A 12,920-nucleotide genomic window follows, 5' to 3' on the forward strand; every position below is an offset into this window, starting at 1 on the left:
TTTTTTTCTATTGCGCCACACGTCTATCGATCGAAATATATCGTTGTTGAATTATCGCCCAGCCCTATGTTTAATGAAGCTGCCGACAGGTTTCGGCTGGATAACTAGACCATCTGACCCGATCTGTGCTGTTGGTTCTGTACGCTGCATGTCAAACTGACTCTTTGAAAAGTGTTCCTGTCAAACTTGAGGTCTAGCTCAAATTATTATCACCAGCAGATCGTGTGGAAGGGAGGTGACCTTTTAGCCCCAGACTGTTGGGCCAATGTGAACTGGTCTCCTGGTGTTGTTGCAGGGTACTGGTTTGGTGTAGAGCTGGATCAGCCCACTGGGAAACACGATGGCTCCGTGTTTGGGGTCAGATATTTCAGCTGCCTGCCCAAATATGGAGTGTTTGCTCCACCCTCTCGTGTCCAGAGGTAGCGTCAGAACCCAATGTCTGAGTTGATCAAAACTATGTGTTTGTAAAGAGTCAAATGAAAACTGAATGTTTTTTGTTTTTTTTGTGGTTCTTTAGGATCGGAGGACCTAAAGAAGGTTCCCAAAATGAAAATTCAATGGTGAAGAAGGTTCATCAGGTCTCCAGTAAGTTTCCTCTTCTTTAATTTATAATCATCAATTTCAAGCATAAAGTTCTGCTCTAACCACACAAGGAACATCAAAGAAACAGAACCTCTGATGCTGAGTGAATGATGGGTCTTTGCGCTTTTGTGTACTTCTCTACCATTTAGTGTCACAACCGAAGAGAAACTTCCACACAATGCGATCTCCTAAAGACCTGACCTCTGAGAGCTCCATATCCAGGTGACAACTGTTAAGATGCAAAAAACACAGCTTTCCCCCCCTCCTCTTTTTTCAGGTTCCACTGAATTCCCCTTTGTGCCTCACACACAGCTAGCAAGCAAATTGGGCCAACAACAGAAACAAAACCTTGCGATATGCCCCTCCCTCTCAGAGGAGATTAACAAGGACTGTTTCTGTAGTCGGCACCGTCTTTAGCTCAACAGTTCATTAGGTTTCTCTTCTCTTTCTGGCTTTTATGTAAGAAGTAGTGGTGATATAACTTTGAATTATAATTTTTGTGTCAGGTTAATTACAGGGTCAGTATTTAATGAATTACAATAAATCACATTTTAATCAAACACTCTTGTCTAGCAACCTTTTCACTCCAAAAAACGTTTTTGCTTCTAATACATTTACTGTTTGTAATCTATCATCTAGATAATTAGTCCACTAGACTGATTGAATGTTTTGGTCATTTAGCTTTTTTAGAAAACCTTTTGTGACATCTTTGAAACATAAGTTTGAACAGTACATGAACATTAATTATAGCACAATCCCTATCACTGCATGTGGTAAAAAACAAATATATACCATCAAAGCATACTGCCCCTTAAGGGACAATGTGTAACTTGTTTGGTTTTTATTCAGCAAAAATAAGAATTGCCTTAGTAAGTACATTCTTTGAATTAGGAGTTCATAAATGCACATGTCCAAGTTCAAACACCGGAGAGCGTCATATTGCGTTGTCTCTGTTTGACAACAGTTGCTGAAACTCTGCTCTGATTTTTAAGCCTTAATGATTACTTTGGCTCTGAAGCTTGTCATATGGTCTGATGTGGGCTGCCTGCTGCTGCGGACACTAACATTAGCATTGCTATCATCTGTGCCTCCAAAGCATGTATTGTGTGTCATGTATTTCTGGCTGACAGTGGCACTTAAAAAAGTAGATATAATTCCATCTACTCCATACAGGTTGAGGTTTTAATGTAAACAAATTCATGTATGGGACATAGCCCATCTGAGTGCTACATCTTTAGATAATTAGTGGGTAGCTACATTTGGTCTGCTGGGACCCCCCTCGGTGATGAGTTCAGAATGACTGTTGTGACTGCCAGTCACCCAGGAATTCACAGTAGAACTTCTGACTGACAGGCTTTTTAATCTTGAATTCACCCAATGGACCAACACTTATGATACTGCTTGTGTTTCAGATGTACAGGTATGCAAGGAGCAGAGAATACAAAAGTTAATGCTCAAGATTTAAGTAAATAAAATGCTATTAATCGTGTTAACTTTTTAAACTCATGTAGGTCTATACAATTATTTAAACAGAATTCATGCGTAGAAGTCCCAGCCCTGGTAAGAATTTGTTCAGAATTGCTGTGGTTTTACCCAGTCAAGACATTCCAGGCCTAAAGATACCTACTTTACACACCAACACTGAGATCTTAAATAAAATCACAGTTCTTTATTTCTAGGTCTACAACAACACAGCTTTTTAATATATGTAGAACAGATATTTAGCAACATTAAAGATGGAACCAGTTCTAAGAGGATGGATTTACTAAAACATCTCTTCTCTGCACCTGCTTTAGGTTGTTGTTCTGCTGCTGGTTTCCATGGATGCTTCGCGCTGAGATGCAGTCCTAACCAGGCCCCGCACTTCCTACAGTTCTCCACCACTGGATGGATCTGTCGGCTTTTCTTACTCTCCATCATTCTTTCCCCAATCTCCTTGTGGTGAAAGTCCCTCCGCCTGAATCCGCCTAATTTAGCCCTTCTATAGCAAAATCTATAGTGCCTTGTATCTGATAACAAATGTCCTGCATTCCTTCAATTAACTTAATAGCTCTGAAATCCGTCCTCTCACTCGGCTGCCTCCTCTTGGTCTAGGGTGGTCAGTGTATTTGCTTTCACCCTTGCCTCATGGTTTTGTTGCACTGCAGCCAGTTTCAGGTCTGAGTGGTTTGAAAAGTCCAGAAAGATATAATAGTCACTATTTTGGGTTTCTCTCATGAAAATGTCAAACTAATTGTCTTCCATGAAGCAGAAGATGACAAGTATGAAATTTTCATGAGAAACACTCTAGAAAATGTTGATGTTGTTTGTTGGATCCACATCTGGCTGTTGACTCCCTGTCGTGAGACCAGGACCTTTAGCTTTGCTGACATATAAACATTATGTGTACATCATTTGTTATTTAACATCAATCTAAAGTCCTCTGATCAGGAAACAGGGTTATTCATCTCTACATCTCCTTTTTATCTTCATATGTGAGTCGTAGCTTTTAGCTGATGCTTTTTTCACAGGATATGATAAAAATATTTCTGCTGGAAATTTAGCTAAAACTTTTTTCTTTTTAAAGATCAAGTTTGGTTTGGTTTAATCTATGTGAAAAGTAATTAATAATAATGAATAATAATGTTTTCAGATAGGAATAGAAACCATCTTGTTATCTTGATCTTAGAGGGTGTTGTTTAATAACCCAAAATAATAGCTGCTAAAGATATGAAAATGAATTATACTATTAGAAAAGAAAGCTTTTGTCTCAAAAAGTCTCCATTAATCTAAAATGGTTCGCTGATTTTCCAATGATACATGATTTTCGTTTTTTCTCCTCTCCTTCTCTCGTCCCTCCTTGATTCTTCTAATTTTTTTCCTGCTTCTAGTTTGGAATATCAGAACATCTGCAGCTATTTAAAATAGGAACTATTAACCTTTTGTCCTAAATGTTGAAATCCTATTCTAGAAATGAAATTTGTAATGGCAGCTTTGTGTGGAGATTGTTCCCTTGATATACAATTTAAAAATATAAACTCTAAACAAACCTGCTCTAATGGCTGAGATGAAAAGTACGGAAATTATGCTTTATCAACACGGAAAGTTGGTATCCTTTATGACTTACATTCATGTTCATTTATAAATTTGAAGACCAGGGGTCAGTTTCACAAAGCAGGTCTAAAAAAACTCAGATTTAAATCCTCAACTTGATCCGGCCTAAAATCTGAAACTCAATCAACCCTGAGTACGTCCACTCAGAGTTGAACACATGGATATGAAAAGCCATTATCAGTGGAGCCCTGATGCAACGAGTCACCATGACAAGCAAGAGGAAGTTCCTATTACACACCACTGGAACTAGAGATTTTAATGAGGTAATGAAAAAACTATTTGCATAGTGTTCAAAAGACCAAGCGACAGCACTGCAGCTACAAGGGAGAGGAAAATGGCTTAAAATAAGATTTCTGCTCAAGTTCATGGTTCGGTTTATATAAAGGTGTGACAGACTGTTCTTTTGTTTTTGTTTTTTTGAGCAGGCTTTTTTAACATATATTAAAAGCACTCTTTTCTTTATTGTTCCATTTTTAGATTTCAAAAGTAAGTAGTAAATCAAACCCCTAGTCGGACCTATAATAAAAAAATTTGTTAAATTACATGATTGCAGCAAAAACTGAATTTCGGGAAGCAAAAAACCAACAACTAGGAATTAAATTTTCTAGGTATAAATATGTTAACACATTTTAAGTAGCCTTTTTGACATTAATCAGCTTGACTGAATATGTATATATGATATATGAAATGTCATGACATTTCTATATAGTAAAAATAATACCAATAATGACCAGTAATGATAGGAATAAGGAGAACTGAAAATCATTTCGAGACATCAAGAATGGTTATTCTAGATGTGAACAATGTCATTTTGTATGAAATAGTAACAAGGAAAAAATGCTTTTACATATTCAGTCAAACTAATACACAATAAAATGAACTTCCATAGGCTGTTGTAATCACATGACGGAAAAAAACTAGTTTATTGCTTGAATGGTAGATTGGTGTATCTGTTTAGGTGAAATCACCTGGCAGCAGGAGAAGATGAAGAATAAAAACATTATATAATATATAGAACCTGTTCGGAATCAGAATCAAGTTTATTGCTGAGTAGGTTTGCAGTAACAAAGAATTTGACTTGGTGTTGATGGTGCAGACATTTTAGATATATATATGGAATACAGGATCCATAGTTATATACAATATAAATGTACAATATATTACATGAAATATAGTATATAGATATGTACAATATACACAGTGGCTGTGCATTAATGTAACGCAGAAGGTGTGGAGATGCTTCATTGGTGTATCTTCTAGGTCCTGAACAGGAAGGTAGAGAGGCAGTGTCACGGGGGTTTCTGGGCCTTGTTGATAGTGCTGGTAGCAGATGAGAAGAAACTGTTCTTGTGGCATTAGGTTTTGGTCCTGTTGGGCCGCAGCCTCCTGCCAGAGGGAAGTGACTGAAATAATATGTGGCTGGAGTGTGGGGATCAACCACAACCTTCCATGAACAGCTCAGAGTCCTGGAGGTGTATAGATCATGGAGAGATGGAAGACTGCAGCCAATAGTCTTCTCAGCAGACCAGACAATCTGCTCTTGTCCTTGGTGGTGGCACCAGCGTACCAGATGGTGATGGAGGAAGTGAGGATGGACTCAATGATGGAGAAATAGAACTGAACCATCATTGTCCTCAGCAGGTTGAATTTTTTTTAGCTGCTGCAGGAAGTACATCATCTGCTGGGCTTTCTTGGTGAGGGAGTTGCTGTACAGGGAGAAGAGCAAAGGAGAAAGAGTACAGCCCTGGGGGAACCAATGCTGATGAGCTGCGTGTCGGAGATATGTTTTCCCAGCTTCACATGCTGCCCCATGTCAGACAGGAAGTCTGTTGGCTGTAAAGAGAGTGGAGACAAAGGACACTCACACAAAAACCGGTATCGACCAGGTTAGCTTTGGGGAGAATGTTATTTTGGTAAAAGAAACAGAGGTTGAGGAAACTCTATTTGTGAAACAGAATACTCAGAGCTTCCCTGATATCATCTTTAGAAAACTTAGAGTTTTCAGTAAACCTGCGTTTTGAAATGGACCCCTCTTTATAAAAAAAATTAAAAACGTTTGCTTATTTAGGCTCAAATATTCAGATCATAACTCACAGGTCTCTAAAATCAGATTCCTTTCATGAAATTTACAAAATATTTCAAGAAATCAGCCAATATTTATTGCATATTACCCATGAAACTCTTTGTTTTTGTCTGGTTGAATTGAAACTTCAATTCTGTTAATATCAAGATGCTAATATATGATCACTTCCAAGAAAGTATTTAAATAGCCCAATCTTATTTAAATTTTTTCTCAGTAATGTGCCAACAATATTGACGGATCTTTTGAGTCTCTTAGCCTTATTTAAAGAAAGCATTATGGTTGCTGTTGTAAATAATGTTTCTTTTTGTGTATCAGCTTTAAAAAAATCACTGATTTTTATCTTGAGGATTCCTTATCATATTCACAACAGAGATCTCTAAAACTCTCACACTTTAGGGGTGAATGAAAATTGGCTATTAGACCCACTTTGGGTGATCATTAAGCTTTGGGTTTATAGTTACAAACACCTTCCCTTTCCTGCAGAGCAGCTGCTTTTTTTTGCATTTGCAACTAATCAAATTAAACAGTAATTCCACCAGAAGTTTTTTGCTGCATGATTAAAACTAAAATGTAGTGACCTTTCTGCCAAAAAAAGAACCCTGTCAAAAGATATTTTGTCAACAGACTGTATCAAATCTAACAGTATGCAGAAGACTCATTGCTTTACCTTCCTACTCTTTTTGATTCTTTTGATCTACCCTCAAGCTTGAGAACCCAGGAGTTAATCCACACAAAGCATTTTCCCTCTTCATACTTCACCCAACAAGATGTTTCGCCACAGTGCAGCTTTTGTTAGTTACTGTATAAAAAGCTAATGTTCCACAGATTCAGGATCTGCTAATTCTTTTATCTCAGCAAAGCATTACCTTTTGTGGGCCACAGTGATGGTGGAAGTTAGTCTTTGTACAGTAAACATAAAGTTACAGTACGGTCAACGTGTCCCAGTGAAGCCACTTCACTTTCAATTTTGTCAACGTGTAGTGTTTCGTGGTTTGGCCACCAGGTGTCCGTATAACCTCAACTTAACCTAAACTCTTTGCATGATTATCTAGGAGTTTTTGTTTTGTTTTACTGTCTTATGACAAATATTATTTGCTGCTTTTTCCAGGCCTTGCCTTTGGTTCAGATTGGTTCAGTTTAGTACCAACGGAATTTTACGGTACAGATATCTCATTTAAAATGTTTGTGTTCGTTTACATTTTTTCTTAAGTAGAATTACCTAGTGAACACACTAAAATTTTTAGAATCCATTTAAAACAAAGCCAGTATGAAGGTAAAGTCGTCAAGTTCTGTGATTACTGGACTAGAACGATCAGAATCTCTGGTTCTGTCCTGGAAACGTGTGTTGTACTTAAGAACCAACTAAGTACTGGTTGTTTCATCATGAACAAGTCTTAATGATCTATGGTTTATAGCCTATATTTTGATAACTTCACTAAGTGTATCTTTTTGTTTTCGTGTTTTATTAATTGTGTGCTCGGTTATGCCCCTGTCAAACCTTGACAATTTAGACCAGCATATTCCTCACATACGAGAAATCTGGCAAAAAAGTTGGCATATGTTGGCTAAGTTATGGGTATGTTTTGTTTTGTTATGAGCGCATTAAAGCAAGGTAGAACATGTCACAACGAGTACGTTGAGATATTTTGAGCATGCTCAACCTTTCCCAAAATATGCCAGTATATGCTCATATGTGGGTCATAAGTTACAGGTAAGTTACCTCATCGTTGACATACATAAAGTGTAAGTTACCCATAAGTCACATATCAATGTATCTGACGTGTTCCTGACAACCACTGAACGTGTTTCTAACTTTCAGCTACTGTATGATAGAGTATTGGCAGTGTTTTGGTTTGAGGGGGTTCACACGGGTAGACCGTTAGTTCTCCAGACCACATCCCATCATAGGGTGAGCGAGAAGGTGAGTTTGATGGATCCGTTCACGGCCACCATCAACAAACTTCCTAGCAGACATGATTCTTTTTTCTTATTTATTAGTTCTTTTTTTTTGGTTGTTGAGCAGTAAACAGCAGATGGGTTAATAACGTGATCAAAGAATTCTTTTTATGCAGGTCGAGCACCTCCGGGTGCATCGCTGACCCCCTCAGAACGCCGGCTTGTGCATCATTTCTTGGGCATTACACTGCCGTTCGTTAAGCATAAGTTAGGCTGTTGTAGGACATAAGCTCTGGACTTGTTATGAATACTCTGTGTATACTCCCAACATTGAAAAAATACATAGAAAGTTCACCATACGCCAGCATTTTAGAAGACATCAGGCATATGCTGGCTAAATCTGCAAGGTATGACAAGGGCCCTTATAACCTGTGTGAGTAGGTTGGTCCTGCTTGGTAAAAACATGTTGGATCCTGATGCTGAAGCAGGAGAAGGAAGATGATTCCTCTCAGATACACTCACTGCATGCTCTCCATATGTAACCTCCTCCCTCAGTATTCTCTGAGTGTTGCATTATCAGTCTTTATCTGCCCAGCATGAAAATGCTTCAGATATTAGCTATCAATATAATAAAGAATTTGATGTTTTTGTATTTTTATGTCTATTTGTCTTTATTTAAATGTTTATAGACAATTTTGAATCATAATGTTCTGGGGGAAAAAAGGGTATAAGGTGTGCAGTGCCATCACTCCTAAATTTAAACCATCAGGGTCTTCTGCCAAATGCCCTGAGCTCTCCGCAGTTTATGAGATTAAGCTAATTTGTCAATAAAAAATTCAAATTTTTTTTTTATTGACTTTAACAGCAGCACTTGAGCAAAATATTAAATATTTCAATAATAAAGTCTGAAAACACATGTAGGAACCAGAATTTATTCCTTTTTTGTTTAGATTTTTTTTTTTTTTTTTTTTTTTTTACTGAGTTAAGAAAAGTACAGTTTACATGTAAGTTTGATTCCTTCCAAATAACAGCAAAAAATAAATATCTGAAGAAATGAATCTGAAATATAAAGTTTTAGATGGTCATTGGTGAGTATATGGGCAATTTATATTTTGGACCAAGTGAGACTGCAAAATTTGAAAATAGATTATCAGCTGTTATCCCCTGTCGTTTTATAAAATATACATGCATCTGCTTTAAATTTAAATCTCGTCTTTAGTTAAAAGGCTACAGGTTGTATTTGTTAAAGTATTATAAGTTGAGTTTCTGTAACCTATTAAGCAGTGGGTCATTTCATAAATTTAAAGAGAGTGCTATTGAGAGCAGACAGGGCGACAAAAACAATAAAATAAAAAATATATATATGTGTGTGTGTGTGATCAAAAATGTATTCTAGTGTTAATATATCAATATGAATACGCTAAAACCTAACGTTTCTTTACGTCACATTAACGGCAATCATTTCAGTCGAAGGGAGTGTAGGACCGGGTCAGGAATCAGGATTAAGTCGGGCAGTCAGTTTGTAGTTTTACACATTTCAGTTTTCCGTCACTGTCGGTTCAGGTCATTAAATAAATGTGAACAAATCTGACTTGATTCAAATATAATGATCAAGTGATTTATTGATTGTTTACACAGTACAGTGTCCAGAGAACCATCCAGATCTGTGGAGAAAACTGCTAAGCAGTCCAGACCAGGCGAGATGAGCTTCTGAGTGTTGAATATCCTAAGATTGAAGAGAAGTGATGCTTGTCCATGAAAATATCGCTACAGCACAGTTTCTTTCACTGCAAATTTAGTTATTTTTGCATTTGGCTACTTATTAGACTATTCAATCTGATCAAAAACATTTAAGGAAGATATTCTGTAAAATGCGATAGCTTACAACATTATCTATACGATGTGTTTACATTGCAAGCTAACACTTAATGGTGATTTACTGATACTACTGCCTTAACAATGAGATTCACAATGAATAAGATGAGGATAAATATATACATCTAATAGAGCCTTGTAGCAACATATAAATACGGTGATACTAAAATATTTGAGTTTAATATATGACCAATTATTTTGACAAAAAAATGCAATGTAAAATGTGATTTGACTTTTTTTAGAAACTGCTAAGATTCAGATATCAATTTATAAATAACATTGAGGGCCCCCAAAAAAATGCAATCTTTCAAATATGATCCCTTTATTTAATCCACCTCTGGATGGACGGATGGATGGCAGATTAATCACAGGAGAATTCTTACCTCTGAATAAGTAAATTTATTTGCAGGGAAAATCATAAAAGCCCAAAGTTTGTGTTCAATAATAAATTATTCCAATTCAAGTAGAAAACTTTCCTCTAATATCCAGAACTTCTAGCACCACTTCATGCTGAAGAATCCCAGACTTTGAACCTGTCCTGCTGACGTGCCACTGAGCAGCAGCAGGTTGATCCACCCTCTGTCTCAGAGTTCTTTTTCTTGCATGGTGACGGTAATTTGACCTTTGGCCCACTGTGATGCCTCTTTCTCCGGGCCCGGCGGTTCTTGAACCAAACCTGGAAAAAAAAAAAAACTAAGTGTGAGATCTTCTGGAGAACATCTTTTGATCCCAAAAGTCCAATCTAAACCCAATGTTTAACCAGCATTGTTAACCCTAAAAAACACATCTAGATCTCAGTGCTCTTGTGATCTCCAGCCTTTCTAGAGCTTTAGTAGATCTTTAACCGCTTTTCGTTCCAGTTTGAGAAGAGCCTAAGTAGATCCAAACTGGGCCCATTGATGGAGAAATATAAAATTCAACAAGCAGAGGAAACAAAAAAGGAGAACAAAGCCAGAAACTGAGGAATCCATCACCATGTAGTTCTTCAGAGTCAAAAGAACCTTGCAATATTTGCTACAGAAACTTTTGCTACAAAGGAAACAAACCTTGATCTTATCCTGGCTCTAGTAGTATTTAAATAATAACTCGGAACCATTGGACACTCACCCGAACCGTCTCCTCGCTCAGCCCGGTGTTCTGGGCCAGCTCGGCCCGTAATTCCATCCCTGGGTAGTCAGTGAGCTCGAACAGCGCCTCCAGCTGTTTGGTCTGACAGTCTGTGAACACCGTCCTCATCCGGGCCTTCGCTCTGCACTGGATCGGACCCCCGCTTTGTGATGTTTTAAAACTTTCTTGGGTCAAAACAAAGATAAATATAAAAATAAATACATTTCTAAAAGTTTGATTATTTACAGAGGTGATATAGAAATAATAGACTAGGTGAAGGTTCTGACCTACCTGAAGGGTTTGGACCGAAATGTGTGCAGAACCTGATCTCTGCGTGGTGGAACCTGGCGGTGCACGAACAGAACCCTTCGCCGAAGCACATTCCCCGGTACTGCAGACAGCCCGGCACCCGGAACGGCACAGGAACCGGCGCAGGGACCCATGAGCTGGTTGATTCCAGCCTGAACCCGCCCGGTACCAAACGCATGTATCCGTCCTGTGTTGGGTCCAGCAGTTTTCGGCCCAGATGTGGAGAAAGGATGCGTTCGATGCTAAAGTCCGACACTCTGCTTCCGTCCATGTTCTGGTCACTTTGGATGAGTTGTGGGTTCTGCTGGTCCGGTTTTAATCAGAGCAGCATCCAGCAGAACCTTGGAGGCTCCTGAAGGTGTTAATGGGTCTGTTTGATGCTCAGTCAGACATCAGAGGATGATTAGACCTCAGAATCATTTGATGTCTTCAGATCTTCGGATGGCTCTGTTACTGATTCTTTAACATTTAATCTGATATTCACAGCTTCTTTTATTCTAAAACTTGAGTGGGTTTAATTTAAATATTTAATATAACTATTATTTGCTCTTTATTTGATATTTATTTCTATAATTCTATTCTATCTTTATTCAAAGTTTTACAACAGAAACTCCGAGGTTAGAAGCATCAGGATCATTTCTCACTGAAAAAAAATATGCAACCGTTCTTTGATATTTACTTAATCATATTTAGTTACTTTAACACAATTGTTTTATGTTAGCAGAGTAGGACATAAAACAACTGTGTCAAAGTAACTAAATGTAATTAAGTAAATGCCAAAAACGGTTAATTTTTTTTTTTATCAGTGATTCTGTTAAAGTAATTTTTAAAGCCGAAATTCGCAACATGTGTGAACATTTATAAACATTCATCTTCTATAAACTAATTTTATAAAATGATTTGGAGGATCACAGACATAAACTGTAAGCTATTGCATAATAGCAGCAACATTTTAAAAAGAGTAAAAAAGGGGGGGAAAAACAAATTGTAATACATAATCAGAGATTTATGTAAAGGTCGATAGGACTCTAAAGCCAAAAATAATATAAAAAGCTATTGCAAAGGTTTAAAAGTTGATCGCCCAGGGTAAGAACGTTGAAATTTGTTTAGATTTTATGCAAGAAAAAAGAAAAATCTCAAAATTAAAACTACAAGGATTTAAAAATGTATCCTGAATCTTTATTAAAACATTTATTTCGAGCTGATGGTCCTGGTGGCTCATTAAATTATACTTTTATATCGCTTCACATTTATCTGCAGTGATCCTTTGCAGACTAAAGGGGGCAACAAAGTATGGATAAAGCTCAGCTTTAGTCTGTTATTCCTTTGATTTTGAGGCGAAACCTGAGAGTTGACGTCGTTGCTCCTGTGAAAGATCAAACATTATGTTAAGCTGTCTCTCTCTCTTCTATCAGTTCAGAAACTTTATGTTCTTCCCGTTCAGTCGGAATCACCTTCTTATTTGTTATTGATGTTGAAGAAGTTCTTTCAGGTCTTCCTGGATCTTTGAATGAACGTCATGTGAGGTGAAGTGAGCTCACCGTGACCTCTGATCACTGACCAATCAGCAACCAATCAGCTGCTGCTCTTTGATATTTCTATGATGTGACCCATCATTCCATCTATAAAGAAAATCTGCAGCAGAATAATGAGCAGCAGCTATTCACACCCGCTGAGTTTTACCTGCTGAGCAAAGTGCAGTCAAAGGAAAGGAACATTTCATAGTATTATCAGAAAAGGATCAAGACCCAGAATATTCAAATGGCTCAATTCTGTACAACAAAACCTTCCTTTTCTTTATGAAAATACAATATTTAAGTGAATGTTATTAGACCACTTGAACCCATCTCCACTTTCAGCGACAGAACATTTAAGATGATAGCTTTTTTATTTCCCAATTTGCAGTTTATCAAACCTTAGACAACGAAAGAACATGTTGTTTATATTTATTTATATATATATATATATATATATA

The 12,920-nt window shown here is 37.3% G+C and overlaps 2 protein-coding genes across 2 annotated transcripts in view; one reads left to right on the forward strand and one right to left on the reverse strand.

Moving 5' to 3' along the window:
* The window catches only part of clip3 (CAP-Gly domain containing linker protein 3), a 41,857-nt gene extending 36,135 nt beyond the window's left edge, over positions 1-5,722 (forward strand). Inside the window, exons 11-14 of the mRNA XM_015403694.1 lie at positions 296-419; positions 518-585; positions 732-804; positions 2,379-5,722. Coding sequence (XP_015259180.1) covers positions 296-419; positions 518-585; positions 732-804; positions 2,379-2,433 — 320 coding nt within the window. The 3' untranslated portion in view covers positions 2,434-5,722. The remainder of the gene's footprint in view (positions 1-295; positions 420-517; positions 586-731; positions 805-2,378) is intronic.
* A 4,312-nt stretch (positions 5,723-10,034) lies between these two features.
* Positions 10,035-11,216, reverse strand: LOC107103856 (homeobox protein engrailed-like ceh-16). The gene is made up of 3 exons (XM_015403693.1): positions 10,928-11,216; positions 10,637-10,821; positions 10,035-10,205 (listed from the first exon to the last, which is right to left on the reverse strand). The coding sequence occupies exons 1-3, from the start codon at positions 11,214-11,216 to the stop codon at positions 10,035-10,037; spliced, it is 645 nt and encodes a 214-aa protein (XP_015259179.1).
* Between the last annotated feature and the right edge of the window lie 1,704 nt (positions 11,217-12,920).

This window comes from Cyprinodon variegatus, unplaced genomic scaffold (assembly GCF_000732505.1).
Source record: "Cyprinodon variegatus isolate N-32 unplaced genomic scaffold, C_variegatus-1.0 Scaffold1544, whole genome shotgun sequence".
Classification (NCBI taxonomy): domain Eukaryota; kingdom Metazoa; phylum Chordata; class Actinopteri; order Cyprinodontiformes; family Cyprinodontidae; genus Cyprinodon; species Cyprinodon variegatus.